This window comes from Apodemus sylvaticus, chromosome 2, assembly GCF_947179515.1.
Source record: "Apodemus sylvaticus chromosome 2, mApoSyl1.1, whole genome shotgun sequence".
NCBI classification, from domain to species: Eukaryota; Metazoa; Chordata; class Mammalia; order Rodentia; family Muridae; genus Apodemus; species Apodemus sylvaticus.
In genome coordinates this window covers 166,337,850-166,363,248 of record NC_067473.1, presented here as the reverse complement: position 1 = coordinate 166,363,248, position 25,399 = coordinate 166,337,850, and the positions used below count along the sequence as shown (strand labels likewise).

The following is a 25,399-nucleotide window of genomic DNA, read 5'->3' as shown; positions in this document are numbered from 1 at the left end:
TCTGAAACAGTTTGGATTATTGTTTAATAACTTAATTTCAAAATTTAAGTTTTGATACTGGAGTCTGCATGTAATAAAATGAGTTGTCCTAGTGCAGAGTATCATATACAATGCACAGATTTGTGATTAGCTCTGTATTTCTTTGCATCTCTCCATATTATTGCTGTCACTATGGCATTTTAGCTAACTCAAGCTGTTTTCTTGATCAGCTTTTCATTCTTTTAGTTACAAAGAACTTTTGTACTACACAAAAATATTCCACAATATTTCTCCATTCAGATGTGAACATAGGTGTTTCTAAATTTGGGCAATTATGGAATTTTGACAATTACAAAAGCAGTCATGTCAATTTATGTGCAAGTTTCTGTTTACATCCATTTTATTTATTATTAATTATCTTATGTTAACATCTGGTGTATGCTGTGTTATTCCTTTGGCCTATGTTTGATGTATGCATGTGATTTTATGAATGTACCCATGAGTCTATCTCATGGCTGACTAATGTCCATATTCATTCCTAAAGAATGTTGCCTGTTAAGTCTATGCTCTATAAGTAACTTAGTTTCATTTACCTTGGATTATTTTTTACATTCCTAAATTTGATAAATTTGAGTATTTCATTTCTTCTCATCTTAAATCTCACATTCAAAAACAGGTGACATATTTTCCTCAAGACTGATCCCTTTGAAGTCTCAGTCTCACATAGTTAGGATGAATTTCATTCTCTTTCTCTCTTTGACAGAAGCTCTCATTAACACAACTAGCTTTAAACTACCTATATGTTGCAAGCTAGCACTGAACTTTGATCCTCCTATCTTGATTACTATGAAACAGGACTATAAGTCCCACTAGGTCAGGCTAGATTTAATATTGAGGATCTTGATTTTGAGTGCATTCTTTAGGCAGATTCCTCTATTAGGAAAATAGCACTATTGCTCTATAGTGCTTCCCTGATCATCCAAAGTTCATTCAACTCCTGCTAACACCTCAGTGTAAAGGGTTAATCTGATTCATGTTCGTTTATACAATAGGATCTTAATTATCAATTATGAAATAATTACTTTTTATTTCTTGTTTTGCTACTTTGCTAAGACTATCCTGGATCTCACAATCCTTCTGTGTTGGTGGTAATTTGCTCTGTGTTCTAATGTATTTTTTTTTCATTTAGCTATGTATTTTTTGACAGAAGGGTAGCTGTGGTCTCTAGAATAACATCCTGAAAAAAATCATAGTTGTGTTGCATACTTGCAGTTCAGTAGATTACCATGTTTCCATGAACCTATTAGTTATGAGATAGGGAAGAAGAAAGGGATATAGTCCAAAACATTCGTTACAATCCCTCATCTGTGACTCTATTTCAAATCTCCTCTTTCTTCTTAAAACACAAACATAAAGCCTTGTTCTGTGTGGCATACACATCTGTTTTAGTATTACCCTACCATTCTTGTTGACAAAACACAAATGTAAAAGGAGGTTAAGGCAAAATAATTATTTGTAAATATTGAAAATCTGATTTACCTGCAGACCAAATAATTTTGAGTGGGAAATCAGATGGAAACTTTGTGTGATCCTGAAACCATTTCTTTTCAAAGAACAATTGGTGATGAACCCATGATTAATAGTTATATATTCTGTATACTTTAGCCAATGGAACATTTTAAACCATGACTCATTTCAGTGAATGTTCAAAATTGAACAGTTACCCATTATTGTTTTTGTTCTTCAGTTCGTTGAAAATAATAAAAAGCAATGTAACGGGTCGAGCATGCATGTTCTTATCCAAAACAAGACTAGAAATTGATAATTGTGAAAATACCTACCCCTGTATTTGTGAGAAGAGACTGGATAAGTTTCCTGATTGATTCTCCAACAACAGGTAAAGGTAAAATTTCCATGAGCTGATTCTCATTTGCTTCCTGTAATAATTTGTGACTGCTTACAAACACAAAAACACAAAACAAAAAAGTGATTTGTTCACAGGTCTTAGTCTGCTGTGGAAACAGAGAGAAGAGCTGGAAGAGTTTGGGAATGTTCTCCAGAATCTGATGTGACAGAGCAGAGTCTTCTTCCTGGTGGAGACAGGACACATCTCCACTGGTGCATGGGCATACTTTGTTCCAAAGCCTCTAGGACTCTGTTCTTTCTGCTTCCTTAAACCTGTATAGAACTAAATAAAGAACCCCAATAAACAACATGAGTATTTCATTATAATTAGAATAAGTCCTCTTAAATGTAAGCACATTTACAAGAATGTAATTTTAGGTTTTGGTTTCTCATTTGTTAGTTTATTACTAATTTGTTTTCTTCTGAATTTTGTTTCATGTAGAAGTTTTTCACATTGTTACAAGCATTTCTTTTGGCCATTAAATATAATTTCAAGTTTGGTGAACAGTTGCTAGCATAATTTATGGGAATGCTGAATATCTTTTATCCATGTCATCAGTTATCATACCCACTTTAATCCACCTAGCATTAGTTGAGGCCTTATAGTATGGTATCTTAATATCCAGCTGAGAAACATGGGCTTTAATAAATAAGTATACTTTTTATCCTCCATCAAATCCCTTCTTCTTCTGACTTAGTGGCAGGACACAACATATCTTATAGGAGAATGTTACTAAAGTGACAATTATGTCTCAGTAATCTGATCACTTTCTCGGGAATCTGCAAGATAGTCCATTACAGAGGCACATTCTCCCAGAATAAACTTAATCCTTTGGTAAAGCACATCCTGTAACAGACAGTTATCTCCATAGCCTGCCAACTACAACCCCAGAGGCCATAGTCTAGAGCTCACTCTATGTAACCCAGAAGTGAGGCTGCCTGAGAAGACTAAATGCACAACAACAGGGAAAGTAATTGACTTCTGTTTCTTGGGCCAAATGGAAATTATATGAGAACTGTGCAAGTGAATGGTGTGTAAGAGTTAACTCATGGTGATCTTCCCTAGATCTGCCTATTATATATACTTTATAGTATTCTTATATTTTGTAAAAGATATTTGTCTTTAGAAATGGGTATTCAAAAGATCATATGTGGCCTAGTTCTTAATATTGTCAGTTTTGTTTTTGTTACTGAAGAAATTTCTCCTAATATATATCTGGTGTTTTTCTACAGAAATGGCTTCAGGATCAGCTTGAACCCTTTGCCATTTAGAACATGATGCACAATTTGTATGCCAATTTAATAAATGTTTGTACAACTACAGTCTAAAATAAATTTCAATGTCAAGTAATGATATAATTTTCCATTTTAAACAATAAACATAGTTTAAACCTATATTTTAAAATATATTCAGTAATTTTAGTAGACATCATTCTACTTCGATGTCATAAGTAAGATTTCCCTTCTCCTCCTCAAGTTCTGTCACTTCCAGTGTAGAACAACAGAAAATCTTCCTCTGTAGACATTGGAACTGAACGCATTTTTTTTTTCACACAGGATTTTACAGCTCAATAAATTTACTTGAAGACAGGATGTCATATATGATGATCACGACCCACATGCTTTTGTGTTCTTCTGAATTGTGCATTTAAATAATTTCATAAAATGTTAGACTTATTTAATGCAATATACATTTAGGAGTCTGAAGCTAGGAGATTGTGAATTCAAGACCATCTTTCGCTATATAGTAAGACTTGTCTATGAAACAGAGTCACAAATCATTTTATACAACAAGTATCTCTAGCCTGCTGAAGTTTTCATTAAAATAACTTATGTAACTGACATTCATTTTGACATAATTGAATTACTAGTGAGAAATCACTTAAAAATGAACTTGGAAAGATTGAAGGGATGGAAAACAGGACAGCAGAAAACTGACATAGGATATCTGTGACCTGATATATTTGCTCCTTTTCTACAAAAGTATTACTCCAAAGAAATTTTATCATGAGATGTGTTATTTGCTTTATAAAAGTCCTTCAAATTTGCTTTCTCCAAAGAGTTACTGGACTATATTATCCTATACTATCAAAGGAGAATAGTAATGGATTGGCTATGGCCCATCCTAACTGTGAGTTTCCTGAACCTTTCACACTCTCACACTAGTACAGAGGTTGGGAGGCTTCTAGACAAAGCTTTTTTTTTGTTTCTCATTTCACATGGCTTTCATCATTTTCTTTTTGTTGGTGTTTTTATGAAGTTATTTTATTGCATTCCAAATGTGGCCCCCTTCCCAGTCACCCACCCAGAGTTCTTCAGCCCCTCTCCCTCCCATTTGACTCTGAGAGGATGAACCACCTTCACAAATGCCTTTACGTTCACCTCAGCCCACTCAGCATTGCCCTTCTCTCGTGTATCATGTCTCTACGTGGTTAGACATATCATCTCCAACTGATGCCAGAATAGGCAGTCCTCTGATACAAATGTTCCCTGAGATCCACTAACTAGTCAGTGTATGCTCTTTGGTTCATGGTTCAAACTCTTGTAACTCTACAATGTCCAAGTTAGTTAATACTGTTGTTCATTCTAAGGTATTGACATTGCTGTCAGATTTTTCTGTCCTTCCTCTAACTGTTTCATAGGAGTTCCCAACATCATTCAAATGGTTAGATATAAGTATCTGCATATGCCTCAGCCAGTTGCTGGGTGACTCTCTGAGGACAACCATGCTAGCCTATTGCCTGCAAGCACAACATGGCATCAGTAATATTGTCATCCTTTGGTGTCTGCACATAGAACAGATCAGAAGTCAGGCTGGTCACTGGATGGCCTTTCCTTTAGTCTCTGTTCCATATTTCCCCTGCATTTCCTTTAGACAGAAACTCTGTGTCAAATAATTTAAAGGTAGGTGTGTTGTACAGAGCCATATTGAGATGTCATGTCACATGGTAGGAACTTCACTTTGGCCAGGGACAAGGGCTTTGGGCAGGAATCTGATGTTAGGGAATAATAAGGAAGTAGGTTACACCAGGAATTTTTTATCCTAAGGTGGAGAGCTCAGAGTGAACTTAACATTGGTCAAGGTGAACTTCTCCTAGCCTTTGTTGAACAGGGACTCCTGTGCTAGTCAGGATCCTGCTCCACCTAAGGTGGAGCACTCAGAGTGAAGGTGAAGTTCATTGTTACTCAGGATCTATGAACTCTTGAATTAACCAGGTAACCTGCCCAGATGCCTGAGCAGTGGAGCTTACACCCACCGAATAGCCAGGCCACTGCCCTGGAACTCACCTCTGGAGGCTGGGAGGAGGAACTTGCCAAAACTGTTAAATGGTCTGACCTCCATTAAAGTTGGGTCCTCGAGCTGTAATAGTCCTGGCCTCCTTGTTTTTGCCCCTTCCCGATCCATTCCTCAGCTTCTCTTCCAGTTACCCAGTTCACAGTAGCTGCAGGCAGCTACAGAATACAACAGTGGGTGGTACCATTTCTGCAATGAAGGCTGTGTCTATCTGTTGGAGGTGTTCTTTTCAGGATCCCTCTCCACAAGGTTGTGCATTTTAGCTAAGGTCATCCCCACTGTGTCCTGAAAGCCTCTCACATGACAAGTCTCTGAGATATTCTAGAGGTTCCCCTAACTCCCCCCCACACCCCACCCCCAGCTGCATATCTCAATTCAATCATATGGCCTCTGGCCTTCTCTCCTGTCTCCCCATGTAAATGAACTTGCCTTCATTATCCCCTCCAGCTTCGCTCTCCCACCCAGGTCCATTCTCCTTTCCTCCCTCCCTCCCTCCATCCATCCCTCCCTCCCTTCTTCCCTCCCTCCCTCTATCCCTCCCTCCATCTTTCTCTCCCTCCTTCCCTCCCTCTATCCCTCCCTCCATCTTTCTCTCCCTCCTTCCCTCCCTCTTCCTCCTATTACCATTTTGTTCTGCCTTCTACATGGTATCCAAGCATCCTTACTTGGGTCTTCCTTCTTGTTAAATATCCTATGATGTGTGAGTTATATCAGTGTAGTTCTGTATTTTTAGCTAATATCCACTTATCTATGATTACATACTACACATGCCCTTTTGGGTCTTGGTTACCTCACTCAGGATGACTTTTTGTTATTCCATCCATTTCCCTGCAAAATTCATGATTCCCTCATTTTTGTTAGCTGATCAATACTCTGCTGTGTAAATGAACCACATTTTATATATCTATTCTTCTGTTGAGGAACATCTGGATTGTTTCCAGCATCTGGTGGTTACTAGTAAAGCTTCTATGGACATAGTGGAGACATGCTTTTTTGGTAAGGTAGGGTATCTTTTTATATGCCCAGGAGTAGTATAGCTGCAACTTCAGGTACAACTATTTCCAATATTCTAATGAACTGCCAGATTGATTTTCAGAGTGGTTGTATGTGTTTGTCATACCATTAGCAATGACGAAGTGTTCCTATTTCTTCACATCCTGGTCAGCATGTGCTGTCACTTAAGTTTTTGATCTTAGCCATTCTGATTGGGATAAGGTAGAATCTTAGGTGATTTAGATTTGCATTTATCTGATGAGTAATGACTAGAAATATTTCTTTAAGTGCTTCCTAGCCATTCATGACTCTTCTGTTGTGAATTCTCTATTTAGCTCTTTATCCCATTTTTAATTGGGTTACTTGGTTTTCTGGAGTCTAACTTCATGAGTTCTTTGTACATTTTGAATATTAGCCCTCTATCAGATATGGGGTTGCTAAAAATCTTTTTCCAATCTATAGGATGTCATTTTGTCCTATTGACAGTGTCCTTTGGCTTACAGAAATTTTCAGTTTCGTAAGGTGTCAATTGTTAATCTTATAGCCTGAGCCATTGCTGTTCTGTTCAGGAAATTTTCCCTTGTGCAAAGGTGTTGGGGACTTTCCAATTTCTATTCTATCAGCTTCAGTGTATCAGATTTTAAGTGGAGGTCCTTGATTCATTCAGATTTGAACTTTGTAGAAGGTGATAAATATGAATCAAATTTCATTCCTCTACATACAGTGTCACAGACTATCACCATCTTTTGAAGATGCTTTCTTTTTCCACTGTATGATTTTGGCTTCTTTGTAAAACATCAGGTGTCCATAGGAGTGTGGGTTTATTTCTGGGTCTTCAGTTCTTTTTCATTGATCTACCTTTCTGTGTCTGTACCAGCTTTGTTTTCTTTTTAATATTTCTCTGTATTACAGCTGGAGATCAAGAATGGTTATTCCTGCAAAAGATTTTTATTTCTGAGAATGGTTCTTGCTATCATTTTTTTCTTTGTTTGTTTTGGTTTTTATTTGTTTTCCCATATGAACTTTCTGTATCTGTGAAGAATTGTGTTGGTATTTAATGGGGATTGCATAGAGTTTGCAGAATTGTTTGGTAAGATGGCCATCTTCACTATGTTACCCCTACTGATCCATGAGCATGGAAGATCTTTCCATATTCTGAGGTCGGGTTTGATTTTGTCCTTCAGGGAACTAAAATTCTTGTCATATACATCTTTCACTTGTTTGGTTAGAGTTACATCAAGATATTTTATATTACTTGTGGCTAGCGTGAAAGGTGTTGTTTCTATAATTTCTTTATCAGCTCCTTTATCATTTGTAGAAAAGAAGGCTACTGATTTGTTTGAGTTAATTTTCTATCCAGTCAAGTTGCTGAAGCTGTTTATCAACTCTAGATCTCTGGTAGAATTTTTGGGGTCACTTTTGTATCCTACAATATAATCCACAAATAATGATATTTTGACTTCATTTCCAATTTGTATCCATTCGATCTCTGTTTCTTGTTGAATTGCTCTAGCTAGTACTTCAAATACTATATTTAATAGATAATGAAAGAGAGAAGGCATCCCGCCTTGTCTCAGATTTGAGTGGGATTGCCTCAAGTTTCCCTCCATTGAATTTGAGGTTGGCTGTTGGTTTGCTATACATTGCTTTTATTATCTTTAGGTATGTACGATAATTTTCTTATCTTGTCATGACTTTTAATATGAAAGGGTATTGAATTTTGTCAAAGTCTGTTTCTGTATCTTATGATCATTTGATTTTTTTCTTTGACTTTCTTTATATAGTAGATTTTGTTGGTCTTAAATTAAACCATCTCTGCATCCCTGGGCTGAAGCCTACTTGATCTTAGGGAATGAGTATCTTAATGTGTTCTTGAATTCAGTTTATAAGAATTTTATAGAGTACTTTGGCATAGATATTCATAAGCAAAATTTGCCTGAATTTCTCTTTCTGTTTTGGACCTTTGTATTGTTTGGGTATCAGAGTAACTGTGGTTTCATAGAATTAATTCTGTAGCTTACCTTCTGTTTATGTTTTCTGGAATAGTTTCAAGAGTGTTGGTAATAGTTCTTCTTTAACGGTCTGGTAGAATTCTGCACCATCCGGCTTTGGTTTTTCTTGTGGTTTTGCTGTTGTATATTTTTTGGGAGCATTTTAATATCTCTTTCTATTTGAGTTTTGGGACTCTTTAAATAGTTTACCTGATCTTGGTGCATGTTATCTATGAAGGTCAGAGTTAGGGAAAACATACATAAGGCAGTGTTTGAGAAAATATTAGACAAGGAGGAGGAATGGTCCATAAGGTATCTGCATAATAAACACAGGTCAGGACTGTGCATTCTAAGATAGAAAGGGCTCATACATTCTTTTGACTTCCTCTGCCCTGATTTTTTTCTGATGTTTGTGGGTAGTGTGAGGGGACAGAATTGATCAAGATGTCCCCATAAAACCAAACATATTTTATCTTCTCTTCAGCACTTTGAGAGTTCTATAGCTCTGAACTACCCACTTACTACTGCAAAGAGAATATTCCTTAGCCCAGGTTGACAGCATACATATGAATGTCAACACTATAATTTGACCTTCTAATTACTTTGCAAAGAGACTGTAGGAAGTTCCTTTTAGGGCCTTTAACCTCCCTAATAATGTGTTTTTAACTGAGATTATAATATCAAACATGGTTTTTCTATGAGGAAAAGCAAGTGAGGATAGCAAGGTTACAAATCTTCAGAAAAACAACTTCTTTCTTGACTCCTACCAGACTCTTAAGCACATTGTTGTATAGGTAGTCAGGGAACAGACAAACTTACAAGATGTATTCATATGTCTAAAATATAAAAAATATCAGCATTGTTACAAATTTTGTTTCACAAAAGAAGGATAATTTAAAATATGGATGCTCTTTCCATATAGCCTCTTTCCTCTCTCTTCCAAGCACTAGACTGACTGCCTTTTTCCATCATGAGTGAACAAGAGGTAAAAAATTTGTTTAGAGCATGTAGTACTATACACAGGCAGAGGTGGGCAAGTAGTAACATTTCCAATAACATTCCATCAGGTGACAGAATGCCTGCACTCAGGTTAAGTGAACTTTGTAGACCTTGACTGTACAACAGAACTTTTCCCTGATGTAGATGTGCTCATTATGACCAGACCTGAGGCTCCAGTAAGGAAATATGGTTGCCAGGAGGTTTTAGGTGCAACTACCAAAAATTTTCCAGTGGAAAGATGTAGAAACTGTGCTTCTCCTTACAATGACATCTTGCAATATATCTAATTAGCAACTGTGATTCTAATTCATTCTTCTTGTATTGAAAACTGGGTGAGCATCACTATGGGATGTGCAGAATGCTGCCATGGAAAATGACGAAATGTCCTTCCTGAAACTGACTTAACAGAGCAGAAGTCATCTTCCTGTCTACTAAATACAGCAGGTTGTATCTCAAGAATGTTCACCCTTTGTTCCAAACCCCACAAAATAACTGTTTCTTTCCAGAATTACACACACAGAACCCAGGAAATAACAAACATACATTATCATCCTGAGATGGTACACTAGGATATGCCATTTTAATGTCCCATTGCTTTGACATCACAAGAAAAAACTAGAATGCTGTAATGGATTTCTGTCTGTTATTTGGTTGCTTAGTGGTCATTTTTTTTCATGTAGAAGGATATTTTATAAAAAATATTTATTTGATTAAAAATATAATTTCATATTTGATTAGTTGTCAATAAATTCATACAACTATCCATTCACTATATTATTCTATCTCTGTCTCTTATCTATCTATATCTATACCTATATCTATAACTGTATCTATCTCTCTCTATCTCTATCTCTATCTCTATCTCTATCTCTATCTCTATCTATATCTCTATCTATATCTATATCTATATCTATATCTATATCCTGTTTGTTTCCTGCCTCTGTCTCTCTCTATATATATCTCTCTCTCACACACACATACACAAACACATTTGTTCATAATTTGAAATCACTTAGATACAAAAATGTTCACAGAGACCAGCTACTTGCCATGGCTCAGACTTAAAACTTATAGGTACATGAGTTTGGGTGTATAGAAAATTTGAAGCCATTGTGGGCTAAAGCATGAGACTGTCTCATAAAGCACAATAATAATAATGATGGTATTATTAATAATAATAATATCAATAGTAATAAGAAACTGTCCATAAATATTTTCTCCAAGGCCTGCCTCTACATCATCTTTGGCCTCCTGATTCATGCCAGGTTTGAGATCCTGTCCTGACTTCCTATAATTGGGTTTGTGATGTGGAAGTGTAAGAAAATAATGCCTTTCCCCAAAGTTGCTTTTATCATGATGTTTCATAATTAAAAACATAATTAAGAGAAGCATCAAATATTAACAGGGCAGTTCTTTTACCACCTAAATTTCATTTCTGCATCTTGTCCTTCTTAACTTGGGCCACACGAGCAGACACATGATACATGTACCATAAATTAGTATGACCTATTCCAGTGTGCCCTATACTAAGTACAATTTGTGGTTGGATCCACATATCTCTGCACCTTTCAATAATTGTTACTATTAACATTATTTTTTTTAGCTACGTCAAGCTTTCTTTGCAAATCAGGTGATTGCTTTTATTACTAAGCATCTTATTACACAAATATTGAAAAATATTTTGCCATTCATATGTGAGCATATGATGTGCTTATAAGTTTTGACAATTATGAATAAAGGTCTCATGCTAACTTGTGTGTAAGTTTCTGTGTGAACATATATTTAATATTTCTTTAGTAAGCATTTAGAACTGTGATATCAGAATACCTATATTAAATCAACTTCATTTCACAAGGAACCTCTAGCACAGTTTTAATATCTTAATTCTCTGCAGTATGGGAAAATTCCCCTTTCCTCTCATCTTTGCCAATACTTGTTATCAACACTTAAAACATTTAACATTATGACTAATTGAGAAATTCTCATTATTCTAAGACCTAATAATACACACCACATTTTTAAGCACTTATTGGCCACTCACATGTTTTCTTTTGTCAAATATCTGTTCATATTTCTTCATCTCAGTAGAGATTGTAATTTTATTTATTTTTTTGGTGGGTGTTATACAGAAGGAACTGAAGTGGTCAAGTGAGCTTCTTGAAGATGGCTCCCTGTTTCACATGTCTGTAATGGGTGAACCCTGGCCTGGCATGTCCTCAGGAGCTTTGTCCCAGGATTGCTTCTTGCTGATGACAGGCCTTCTCATGTTTGTCATGACTGTATTCCTCATTTTGATTCCTTGTTTTGATATGGTGTGATTCAGAAAAAAGTCCTTTTCTGTCAATAGTCTGTTATGATTGGTTCCTTTATATTAGCCTACCCTATTGGACAAATTTCATGCTGATCAGCATGAAGATGAACTTTTATGAAATAATGCTGTTTAGATGAATTAATGATTTTATGTAATTCTTGATTTGATTCAAATAAGTTTAAGAATTAAGACAGTTGTTATAATATTTAATGTGAGAATCAAGAATAGAATGTGACCCCAACAAGCCTTTATCCTTTAGAAGCAGGTAAGTTGTCCTAGAAAGAAGAATAGGCTTGGGACAGAGTTATGATTAAAAAAATACTCATTCTAGGTCAGGTCTAAGAATGAAGTTACTGCTGTGCATAATGATAAAACCATAAACATATAAAATTCTTTCTTTGAACTTATAATGAGCTTATAGATTGAAATGCCTATAAAACAACTGCTTTTTCTATTAGCTTCAGAGTGTCTGGCTTTATGTGGAGGTCCTTGATCCATTTGGATTTGAGCTTAGTACAAGGAGACAAGGATGGATCAATTCGCATTCTTCTGCATGCTGACCTCCAGTTGAACCAGCACCATTTGTTGAAAAGGCTAATAGTTTTCCATTGGATGTTTTCAGCCTCTTTGTCGAGGATCAAGTGGCCATAGGTGTGTGGGTTCATTTCTGGATCTTCAATCCTGTTCCATTGATCCTCTTGCCTGTCACTGTACCAATACCATGCAGTTTTTAACACTATTGCTCTGTAGCATTGCTTGAGGTCAGGGATACTGATTCCCCCAGATTTTCTTTTGTTGCTGAGAATAGTTTTAGCTATCCTGGGTTTTTTGTTGTTCCAGATGACCCTTGAGGACATCGGTACAGGGAGAAAGTTTCTGAACAGAACACCAATAGCGTATGCTCTAAGAGCAAGAATTGACAAATGGGACCTCATAAAATTACAAAGTTTCTGTAAGGCAAAGGACACCATCAAGAGGACAAATCGGCAACCAACAAATTGGGAAAAGATCTTCACTAACCCTACATCAAATAGAGGGCTAATATCCAATATAGATAAAGAACTCAAGAAGTTAGACTCCAGAAAACCAAACAACCCTATTTAAAAATGGGGTACAGAGTTAAACAAAGAATTCTCACCTGAAGAACTTCGGATGGCGGAGAAGCATCTTAAAAAATGCTCAACTTCATTAGTCATTAGGGAAATGCAAATCAAAACAACCCTGAGATTTCATCTTACACCAGTCAGAATGGCTAAGATTAAAAATTCAGGAGACAGCAGGTGTTGGAGAGGGTGTGGAGAAAGAGGAACACTCCTCCACTGCTGGTGGGGTTGCAAATTGATACAACCACTCTGGAAATCAGTCTGGTGGTTCCTCCGAAAACTGGGCACCTCACTTCCAGAAGATCCTGCTATACCACTCCTGGGCATATACCCAGAGGATTCCCCACCATGTAATAAGGATACATGCTCTACTATGTTCATAGCAGCCCTATTTATAATTGCCAGATGGTGGAAAGAACCCAGGAATCCCTCAACAGAAGAGTGGATGCAAAAAATGTGGTATATTTACACAATGGAGTACTATTCAGCCATTAGAAACAATGAATTCATGAAATTCTTAGGCAAATGGATGGAGCTAGAGAACATCATACTAAGTGAGGTAACCCAGACTCAAAAGATGAATCATGGTATGCACTCACTAATAAGTGGATATTAACCTAGAAAACTGGAATACCCAAAACATAATCCACACATCAAATGAGGTACAAGAAGAAATGAGGAGTGGCCCCTGGTTCTGGAAAGACTCAGTGAAGCAGTATTCGGCAAAACCAGAACGGGGAAGTAGGAAGGGGTGGGTGGGAGGACAGGGGAAGAGAAGGGGGCTTATATTGACTTTCGGGGAGTGGGGGGCTAGAAAAGGGGAAATCATTTGAAATGTAAATAAATTATATCGAATAAAAAAATTTAAAAAAAAGAAAAGAAAAACGACTGCTTTGAACTTACTGTCAACAAACTTGTTTTAACTTTCTCACATGTAACATTTTATCTCTGAGGTAATTGTTTCTTCTATAGAGAAACATTGTCCTAGGAGATAAATGAAATGAAGCACCCAAATAAAGTTATTGCAGTCTTCTGTTCCCCCACCTGAAGATATTGGTGCCTAAGTGATAGGAATTGATGAAATCTTAGCATAGAGCATGTCGCTAATGTTGTGCCTCATTCATGAGGCCCCAAAAGACCAGCCAGGACCTGGCTCTGATGCAATAGTCAACACAGATGCATCAAGACAGGATGGTGAAGCAGCTTCAAGCCTCAGCAGGACAAGGTTTTATAGGAAATGGCTGTAAAGCAGGATGACTATTGTAAGCTGACAGGTGGGTGCTCTGAAGCAAAGCCATGCACAATACAAATGATCTGAAAGTACATCTGAAACAATCAGACTTACATTGATTGGCTGTTGAGAGGAAGTAGATATGGAGTAACTCTAAGGTATGGGCCAAGGACAAGCCATGCAGACTTTCCGAGTACTTGAGTGCTGCTTGGGTTCAGCTATGGGACAAGTTTTCAGGCTCGTTGTTGTGGGTTAAAAGTGGTGGCCTGCATCAGCCAGGGCTCCAGCTGCTGGGCAAGGAAGACCCGGGAATTTTGACTATACGTACCTCGTGCTCCAGGCGGGCATTGGGCTGTGGGAAGTTGCAGGACCCCTCGCAGGGGTAAAGAAGGACAGTCTGAAGTCCTTAGGGAACTTCTGGAGTCAGTATGGGGGTCTGCAGGCTACACAGAGGGCAGAGATGACCTCTCACAGAGAAGGCAGAGATGACTTTCTCAGTCGTGGACACTGAAGATACTGTTGGATGCCACAGAAGAGTTGGGTCTTGCGCATTGAATCTAGCATGGGGCCAAATGGAAAAGGATGGGGAGGAGAGCTCCCACAAAGTCCCAGGAGGAAAAGAGACCTTGGCTTGCTGGGCTGGACAGCTTGTCTTGGTAGAAGCTGCATCTGGAAGTGCTGAGAGACCTTCCTGCAGGGGATCCAGATGAGAAGAGGCAGTCCATGATTTTACAACGTTCATTGCTGGCAAAGAGTTGTGATGAATGAAACCATACACCACTTTCTCAGGTTAGGCCTGAGGCTAAATACCTTTTCCAGGGAGGAATACCTGGGAAGATGAGCAAAGAGGGTAGTAGAGGCAAAGAAAGGCAGAAAGTGGGAGAGAGGAGAGAGTTAAAGTCTGTCAATAGCCACATGGAGAGAAGGGGGAAGGGACTGCAGAAAGCTGGGGAGGAAGAGGGTAACGGAGTTGTTCAAGAGTAAGAGGGGGGTACAAGCAGCCCCTTTTATAGTGGACCAGGCCTACCTGGCTGTTGCCAGATAATTTTGAGGAAGAACATACCTCGCTGTTGCCAGGTAACTGCCAGGGAAAAGTCCAGATAGAATTCCAGGGGCTTGGGACATGGCCCTACATGGCTGATGGCCACAAAATTATGGAGAGTTGAGGTTTCCTGCCAGAAGTGCAGTGTCTGGGAGTGTGGCAAATGGCCTTCTGTCCCTTGAGGGAACACCAGTTGGGTCAATGAGGTTAAAACCTAGCTCAACCATAATACAGGCTGCCTTTCACAGTCCCACTCCTTTTCTTTTAAAATGGAGCCTGGTCCCAAGATGAAGTACGGTTGGCCTCTCAACCAACATTCTGTAGTGGGTAGTAATTAAAAGAGTGGCACCCTGCCCAGCCTCTGCACCATTCCTTCCAAGTATCTGGTAAAGCATGACTCTCAAACTTGAAAAATTAACCAAATATATTTATGTATATAAAACTCCAATTACATAATACTAATTTACAATGATAAAGTATTATTCTAACTTGTCTAACTTTTTCAAAAAACCAGAAACATATCTGAAACCATTTGAATATCAGTGTCTCCTTCCCTGTTCCACTTGTCTGTCTGGTCCACTAAGCCTTTTCGCCCTCTTCTCTTAGCTCCTCCTCCTCTCTCCCCTCCAATCACTGCCTCAGTGTTAATGGATAGGAAATATCTTTCAGCAATATTCATTTTATTTAAGCATCACTGTAAGGAAAAAGTGAGGAAAAATTGTTTTGTTAATCAGGTATGCGCACAGACATTGGAATTTCTGGAAGATAACCAATATGAGGTACTAAAGACAAAAAAAAAAATCAAGGGATGCACACAAATACGTATGTGTTAGTGAGTGTTCTCTAGCTAAGAAGAGACACCATGACCACAGCCACTCCTACAAAGAAAAACATTTAAATGCATGATGTGTAGAGTTTCAGAGATTTAGTCTATTTTCAATGTGACAAGAAGCATGGCAGCATGCAGCCAGACACAGTACTGAAGAAGTAGCAGGTAATAGTCCTTCTGGATTTACAGGAGAGAGAGAGGGAGAGGACAGGAGAGGACAGGAGAGAGAGAGAGAGAGAGAGAGAGAGAGAGAGAGAGAGAGAGAGAGAGAGACAGAGAGACAGAGAGAGAGACAGAGAGAGAGAGAGAGACAGAGAGAGAGAGACAGAGAGAGACAGAGAGACAGAGAGACAGAGAGACAGAGAGACAGAGAGATGGAGGGAGAGGACAGGGAGAGAGGGAGGGAGGGAGAGAGAGAGAGAGAGAAGTGTTATGAAGCTTACAGTATTTTTGTGTTGTAATAATTCTACCCTAAAAGGTAGAATTCTGGCTATTCAGGACCAGCCAGACCTCCCAGTGAAGAGGTGACTCAGCCATCCTTTCTCTGGGCTAGTGTCTACTCCAAGTGTCCCTCACCCCAGCCTTGGACAGGAAGAACTGCAAGTTTCTGTGAAATAATGATGTACTGAGGACTGAGTGTCTGATGAGAATGTTTAAATGTGTGACTAGAACTGTGCAACAATGTTCATTTTATTTAAAACATTACTGTAAGGAAAAAGTGAGGGTGGGTGCTAAGTTGTGGTTTCTTGATTAAAGGTTTTTTTTTTTTTTTTTTTTTAGCAGAGAATCCAGGTAAATGAATATATATGTGTGTGTCTTTCTGGGTATTTTTTGGCAAAAAAATTGAACTTAAAAGGAACATTTCAAGAAAACAAAAGCTTTCATCATATTTTAACTGATCTGTTTTATAGGTGATTCTGGGGATTGATACTTAATGTTTTGTGCAACTGTTTGGCTAAAGAAATACAGTTGGAATGTGTATCAATTCTGTATGATGCTATATTATTTTTTTAGTGCTAATTGTGTTTATTAAGAGTTCATTTTTTATAAACTCAAGCTTAGTTTTTCAGTGTTGTTATGGGCATCCTCATACCTCTATCCAAAGTCAAAAACTGAGTATTCTGTGTTTCTGTTAATTACCCTCCTCCTTTATCAACCACAATGGTAGGCCCTTAATATCTGCTAATGTTTTGATCATAGTAGTGAACAAAACACATCTAGACTTCTTGCTAACAGTATTTTAATGATGTTAGAGGAGGCAAACAATATGTAGAAAGCACAAAATAGTGTGCCCTGGACATGTGTTAAGCCCTGGTAGTAAAAATGACACCCACTCAGCACAGATAATAATGTCAAACAATTTCAACACCATTAATATTTCCATGGACAGTTGATATAAACCTCCTTAGATTTGAGTAGGGAACATGATTTTATAGAACAGCAATGACTGAGAGCTGTAGATGTGTCAGTTTCTAACTTTTGCTCATATACACTCCCTGTTCCGTCCTTCCAAACACCTGCACTCTTTGAAATGATCAGGTAGAAAATTTAATTCATTTTGTACCTTAGAGAACCTTCTTGAGGCTAGAAGGCTCAAAACACAAACAAACAAACCAATACCAAAACCAAAAACTTGTAATCTATGAGGTCCTGACTATATTCCTTACCATACTTACTCAAAACCTAGGAAGTAAGTGACATACTCAGGATGATCTCCTGAAGACACAGGCTTAAAGATTCAGAGCTTTGTTCAGATTTATATGCTATGCAAGGACAAGAGCATTGCACTATAAATAACAATGCTTAATGTTGAATGCAATTTACTATCCATTTACCAGGTTATTATTAAAGACATTATTTAAAGCTTTTTTATAGTGATACACACCTTTAATTGCAGCACTTGGTAAACAGTGTCAGACAATCTCTATTGTTTTGAAGCCAACCAAGTCATATGATGAGTTCTGGGCCAGCCCAAGATAAACAGTGAAACCCTCTCTCAGACACAACAACACAAAATGCTATTTTTTATCTAAGCTTTCAGAGAAACGTGTTGTTTATTGCTCTTTTTTCTGCTCCATCAAGAGAATTGCCAGTACTCAGGTGAGGTGTCACATGAAATCTTAATTAGTCAGATAACACTAGAACCTGTGATTTGGCAGTGAAAAGATGGGGCATGGATAAAAGCTTTAGAGAGGGGGAAGTGGAAGAAGGAGAAACAGAGAGAGACAGAAGACAGAGTAAACAAGGAAAAGAAAATGAACCAAAACCACGTGGCCTGGACAGGCCAAAATTAGCTAGGGATTTCATAAATGGAAAAGGAGGAGTATAGGGTACATTGGCCTGATATGTGTGTGCAGCTTATATCAATTGAGTTTTGTGTTACTTGTGAGGACATTTTGGGGTTGTAAATTAACCTTTTTAAATCTGGAGGGTAAATTACAAGTCTCTAGTGGTTTCATTTTAAAGGACTAAGGGAATCTGAGCTAGCAGTTAGTCACAGTGGGTGGTTGGCCTGAGAAGATTGAAGCTCTGGGCAGCATCTGCCTACTGGAATCAATGGGGAAAAAAGCCTCATTGGGGCCACCAGTTGGGTGGAGAGACCACTAATTCTGGTCTAGCAGGTTTACTTGTTTTGCTATGTTATGAGTTTTTCCCTACATGCTAAAGCAACCTTGTGAAGAAATGTCTCTTCTGATTTTTGTGGTCAAAGAATTCTTACATCAAGTCACAAGATCCTGTGTTGGTGTTTCCACTCATGTCACTCAAGATCCAAGATTCTTGCTTTGTGGGAATCTAAAACACAAGGTCATCTCACTGTTCATTGTATCCATATACAGTATACACTTAAATGATGTATTTGGAGCATAGGTCAAGGGTTATTTAGAGAGTGTCCTTAAGTAAGTCAGCTGACTTCTTCAGAGTCTTTCCTGTGGCAAGCTGAGATAGCACAAGTATCTACCTGCACTGGGACACTGTGAGCATTTTCTTCAACACTGATATACCTCCAACCCACTTCCTATGTCCTCCAAGTGTGTGTGTGTGTGTGTGTGTGTGTGTGTGTGTGTCTAGGCTAGAAATAGAGTGATTCGCCCAGGGCAAGGGGGTTGAGAGAAGAGACTAGATAGAGTTATACAGGAGTCATCCACACTGCACCCATGGGAATTTTTTTAAACTATTGTGATGATATAATGCCTGTAATATGTTCCAGGTGTCCTCAGGTGTATGATAATGAACACATGAATGGTCACTCAGAGTTAGTTGGGTAAAAATACCAAAACCATGACTTTCAATATTTCTCAGAGGGTAAAAGCTCTGGCCACACAAGCCTGATAACATGCCCAAAGTTGAACCATGGAATTCTCTGTAGAAGAGGAGGACAAACTCAGTAAAGTTGTCCTTTGACCACCATGTATACCACGTGGCTTGTATGAAATCAAACCTTTTCTCTTTAGCTCTTTCTGTTCTCTCTCTCTCTCTCTCTCTCTCTCTCTCTCTCTCTCTCTCTCACACACACACACACATATACATGAAATGATAATGATCAATATACAACTTGTTTTTTTTTCTTTAAGTATATAAATGGATCAATTTTAGGATACAGAACCTGGTCATATAAAACAAAGGCAATAAAATATAATGGTAAGACTTGAATAGACTAAGAAATGGGACAAAACCTTGGAGAATGGAGTGAAAAAAAATAAGGATGCTTCTGAGCACTGATAAATAAAGGCTGGCTAGAAGTTAGTAATGGAGGAGAAAATTAGCAGGTTCCTCTCTGACACTAGGCATAAGGCTTGTCAGTACATCTTCAGTTCCTCTTCTAGAATTCCGTCATCCACCATTTCCCAGTGCTTGGTTAATCACTGTCACTTGATTTGAAGAACAATTTAAATGGATTTCATCAAAAACAAGCCACTCATTTGGAAGACCTACACTCAAATGAAAGTACCGTGTAGTGAGAGACATGAATATATTCTGAAAAGAATGAGCTCATGGCAAGAGACTATTTAAAACAAATAGTGTTTTACATACTCTCTTTATTCTATTAGTATCATCATTGTTTTGTTACTGTCATTGTCATTTGTATTATTATTGTTGTTATTATCATTATTGTGTTGTATGAAGTCAAGCCTTCATACATGCTATACCCTGCACTGTACCCTCAATCCTAGTGAAGTCTATAAATACTCAGCATATGTATCCTAAAGGCAGCATAGACAGAAAGAGGTTTGAATGAAGAGCTATAAATGTAAAATCTAGCTTTTACCTTAGAAGAAATAAAGGATAGTATATACTGGAACCATTTTCAGTTTGCATAACTCCATGTTCCAATGCAGAAGCAATTTCAGAATGTTTTCGAGGCTTAAAGAACCTAGAAAGCCATAAATCAAGGCATTTTCAACATACTTTGGTAGATATATCAGAGAAGTGGTTGCATCAAGATTGGGGAAGCGTTTCTATAGGTCATCAGAGGGCATTCTTAGCCTTCAAGTTAGTGGAAGTTAGTGGTCTTCTATGTTCATAGATTTCATGAAAATTTTAAATATTAGTCAAAGATTTTAGTTCTGACACAGGTTATTAAAGGACTAAAGCTAGCCTTGCTAAAACAATTACTTCCTAGGCCCACACCATTAAAATGTCCCTACAAGCCAAATACAAATCAGCAGAACAAAACCAAACTGGGGCCTGACTCTGTAGCTCAGGGGAAGTATATTTGATGACTATGCTTATTGCTTAGATTCGATTTCCCAGAATCATGTAAACCTCACCAGTGAACCACTCCATATGGAGTGACATCAATGTTCACTGTAAACATTATCAATGATTACAAAGAGTGTAAAGGAAGAAGTTACCAGTGGAAATGTGAGTACTTGAAAGGTATTCCTAAAAACCAAGAAGTAAATTAAAAAATAGTAACATAAGAGAAAATTTCCAATAGACTATTACAAAACTGTACAGAGGAATATCAGTCCCTCTTTTTCCTGGTAGATTTGCTAAAGACACAGGTTTTGCTCTCTCTGTGGAATTGTTCATCGTCTCCTTCAAATATCAAATATGGAAATTATTTTTGCAGCATCTTGCACAATATAATTCTTCTTTCCTTTGCTCTCAGACTTAGGTTTCATTAAGCAATTTCCTCTTTTGCTTTGGTTAAGGGGAAAGGCAGAAAATTATGAGGTTGATTAGAGCTTAGAGGAAATTTAGTTCTTCCTTTCCTCTTGGAGTCTCTTATGAAACACAGACCAGGACAGACCAACTTTCCCCCAATTGGGACATCAATTGACTACAACAGAATTACTTTGGGGTAGAGACACAGGCAACAGTTTTACTTACTTCTTTTAGGTCAACTCTGATAGCATGCGAACACTGTTAATTTTGTACTGGTTATTGTCTTTTTCAGAATATGCTAAGAATTGTGTGCTAAGAAAGTAAGGTAGAGGAATCTATGGAGCATTAAATGTTTATGTATTACCTACCTATAAGATGTTATAATAGAATCCAGTTAAGTTGGGTCAGTGTGTAAACGTACTTGCTACAAAAGCTGGACTAAATGTTTGAATTTGATCCCTGGAACGCCAATGAAGATACAGTGAGAGAACTCACTTTAAAATATTTTCTTATGGTCTTCTGGACACATACATGTTGGCTTGTGCATGGTCATCCCAAGAGCAATAATAATAAACAACAATTTTTATTAAAAAATCTGGAATTGAAGAACTCTTTACTTCTCTGGAAGAAATAAGGCAGAAGGTGAATCACTTCAGAAAATTTCATAAATTATAAAACTAGAGAAGAATCCTGTAAAATGTGCAGCTTGTTGTCTTTTTTATCTGCTAGTTACCATCTCAGTTATTAATGCAACAGTAATGTCAGTTAGAAATACTGTTTACTAATACATTGATACTTATTATCAAATTGTATTCTTTATTGGCATTACCTCAAGTATGCTGCATAGTGACTAAATTTAATTTTATATACTCTCTTCTTTCAACAACATGTATTAGTATATTATACATGACATGATTATATACATGGAATCATTTGAGATTAGACCTTCATATTGCATCTCTATACCACTCTGTGTTGAACCCACACCCTACCTAAAAATGCCCCCTTTCTACTTTCCAGGCTGCTGAAGTCACAAAAGTTTACACATCATTTCTGAAGACTTAGCCAGGAGCCTCAGATGATAGAGAATATACATTACTGCCTTTCTGTGCCTGGATTATCCTACTCAGTATGATCTTTGCTAGTTAATTCCACTTACCATGTCCAAGCATGGAGAGAAATGTGTAGACTAGATCTGGATAGAAAGGTTAGATATACCAGCAGATGGGATCTTCAATGCAAGAGATATTTATGTGTCTTGGATCACCTGTAGTATGCACCTTTAAATATTCTTTTGGAGGTAGTGTCTGAGAAACTCTGTGAGTCATGTATAAATAAATCGACTGAAAGAACATCATATATTATTCATGTGTTTATCAAAATAGGTAAATAATTTTAAAATAAATTTTTTACTATTCTTAAAGCTTTGACTCTGGTTTTTTGAAAGATTGTTTAAAAGTTTTTCAGTGAATTTCAGCGGTACCAATTTTAACTATCATGTCTATATAATAAATATTTTGAACCAACAGGCAGTGTCAATATTATATCATTATCAATAATATTTTAATTCTTTCCAAAGTTCCTAAAAAATTTTCTGTGACCATTAGACATAGAAATAAATTTTACACAAATTTGTAAAGAATTCTCTGATAATGGAAATCATGTCCAATGCATGTCAGGATGTTTGGAATATTAAGTGATTAGTCAGAACCCACCCTTTCAGAGTCCTCATCAGATACATGTGACTTCCTACAAGTGGATATTTTAACTTTTTATTTAGAAATAACCGAAGAACACATTTTTGTCTTTACAGGCAAGTATTTTATTTATTTATTTATTCATTTATTTGATATATTTATATACATTTCAAATAATTTCCCTTTTCTTGGATCTCCCTCCCCAAAAATCCCATAAGCCCTCTTCCTGCCTCCAATTCCCCAATCAAACTCTTCCCACTTCCTTGTCTTTGTATTCCCCTACACTGCTGCACTGAACCTTTCCAGGATCAGGGGCCCCTCCTTCCTTCTTCTTGGGCATCATTTGGTATGTGAATTGTTTCTTGGGTATTCCAAGCTTCTGGTTTAATATTCACTTATAAGTGAGTTCATAGGATGTGTGTTCTTTTGTGGCTGGATCACCTCTCCCAGGATGACATTTTCCAGTTCAAACCACTTGCCTAACAATTTCATGAATTCATTGTTTTTAAAAGCTGAGTAGTATTCCATAGAGCAAACATACAACCATTTCTGTATCCATTTTTCCACTGAGGGACATTTGGATTCTTTCCAGCTTCTGGCTATTGTAAATAGGACTGCTATGAACACAGTGGAGTATGTATCCTTACTACATGTTGGGGAATCCTCTGGTTATATGCCCACATATGGTACAGCCCTGTCCTCCAGTAGTATCATGCCCAGTTTACTGAGGAACCACCAGACTGATTTCCAGAGTGGTTGTTCCAGCTTGCAACCCCATCAGCAGTGGAGGAGTGTTCCTCTTTCTCCACATCCTTTCCAACATCTGTTTTCTCTTGAGTTTTTGGTCTTAGCCATTGTGAATGGTGTGAGGTGAAATCTTGTACAAAGCCATATTTGGGAGTCATACCATGTGGTAGGAACTTGACATTGACCAAGGACAATCCATGGCTTCGGGCAGGAAGTAGGTTAAGGCAGGAATTTTTATCCTTTAGTAGTGCTAAGAGTGTACTTGACAATGGTCAAGGTTAACTTCTCCCAGCTAGCCAGGATACTGCTCCACCTAGGGTGGAGTGAAGGTGAAGCTCATTGTTCCTCCAAGGTCTATGGATTCCTGAATTAAGCAGGTGACCCACCCAGCTGTAAAAGCAGTTGAGACAAGGCCATCCAGGAGAAGCTAGACAACTTTCACCAGAACTTAGCCCAGAGTCTTGGGGGAAGGGTCTGCCCAAACTGTTAAAACGTCTGACCAACCTTAAGGTTTCGGCCTTGATCAGTAAAATATCGTCCTAGCCCTTCATTCTTTTTGCCCTTTCCCCATCTATACCTCAGCTTCTGTTCCAGCAACCCAGTTCGTAATCACTGTAGGCAGCTATGAAATACAACAAAATCTCAGGGTTGTTTTGATTTACATTTCCCTCATGACTAAGGATGTTGAACATTTGTTTAGGTGCTTCTCAGTCATTCAGTATTCCTCAGGTGAAAATTCTTTGCTTAGCACTGTACCCCATTTTTAATAGGGTTATTTGGCTCTCTGGAAACTACTTTCTTGAGTTCTTGGTATATTTTGGATATTATCCCTTTGTCGGGTATAGAGTTGGTAAAGAACTTTTCCCAATTTGTTGGTTGCCATTTTGTCATTTTGACAATGTCCTTTGCCTTATAGAAACATTGTAATTTTATGAGGTTCCATTTGTCAATTTTTGGCATTAAAGCATAAGTTGTTGGTGTTATATTCAAAAAATTTTCCTCTCTGTCCATGTGCTCAAGGTTTTTCCCCAGTTTCTTTTCTATTAGGTTCAGTGTGTCTGGTTTTATGTGTAGGTCCTTGATCCACTTGGACTTGAACTTAGTACAATGAGAGAAGAATGGATTGATTTGCATTCTTCTACATGCTAGTTCCCTGTTGAACCACCACCATTTGTTGAAAAAGCTATCTTATTTTCTACTGGATGGTTTTAGCTTCTTTGCCAAAGATCAAGTTACCATAGATGTGTGGGTTCATTTCTTGGTCTTCAATTCTATTCCATTTATCTACTTACCTGCCACTGTACCAATACCTTGCAGTTTTTAACACTATTGCTCTGTAGTACTGCTTGAGGTTAGGGACATTGGTTCCCCCAGAAGTCGTTTTACTGTTGAGAATAGTTTTAGCTATCCTGGGTTTTTTGTTATTCCAGATGAATTTGAGATTAGCTCTTTCCAACTCTCTGATGAATTCATCTGGAATAACCTAGAACACATTTTAACAGAGAACATACTTTACACACTACCAAGATGAGTGAGCAAGAGGTCACTTTCTCAACTGTGAGATTTCGTAAGACTACAGATTTGTTGAAGAAAATGAGACCTGAGGAGACTCTGGGGTCCAGAAAAGCTTACCAGAGAGGTAAGTGCTCTAAGTGTCAAAAATCACACGTTTAACTGCCCTTTAAACTACTAACAAATTAAAAATATCCCACAGCCTTGTATTGAATCTACAATGTTCCATTTCATTTGAACTTGATTATGTACAAGGGTGGGGGTGAAGAAATGGGTATAAATTGGAGTGTATTCATGTACAAAATTGTTGAAAATTAAGCTTACAAATAAAGTAATAAAGTTTTCAAATTAAAAGAACAGAAAGAAAAAAATAGAACCCTACTTTGACATTTTAGTTGTTACCTGGCAACTGAAGAAGACTGAAGGCCAGAGTAGTAAAATGGGAGTCTACAGAAAAAACATTCTTCTTGAAAATCAAGATGATATAAGAAATCTTTAGGGTTTTTAAAAATATATTCAGTATAATAAAGAAGAATTCAGAATAGTTTAAAACTAATAGAAAAACTAGAGTCTGAAAAAACACCAAATGTTCTAGGTAAACAAAATCCTAAGAAAATGAAGCTTATGATTTAGAAACAATTATTTCACTCTTGAAG

The 25,399-nt window shown here is 37.5% G+C and overlaps 1 protein-coding gene across 17 annotated transcripts in view; it reads left to right on the top strand.

The window, feature by feature from the left end:
• The window catches only part of LOC127679301 (killer cell lectin-like receptor 5), a 403,713-nt gene that overhangs the window by 338,410 nt on the left and 39,904 nt on the right, over window positions 1-25,399 (top strand). For 10 of the 17 annotated variants that reach the window (XM_052175034.1, XM_052175038.1, XM_052175044.1 and 7 more), the window contains one exon: window positions 1,981-3,279. The exons of 2 other annotated variants lie outside the window; for them this stretch is intronic. In XM_052175034.1, coding sequence (XP_052030994.1) covers window positions 1,981-1,987 — 7 coding nt within the window. In that variant the 3' untranslated portion in view covers window positions 1,988-3,279. Of the gene's footprint in view, window positions 1-1,726; window positions 1,883-1,980; window positions 3,280-25,399 lie in introns of those variants that run through there. 5 more of the 17 variants (XM_052175050.1, XM_052175046.1, XM_052175043.1 and 2 more) reach the window with 4 other exon arrangements.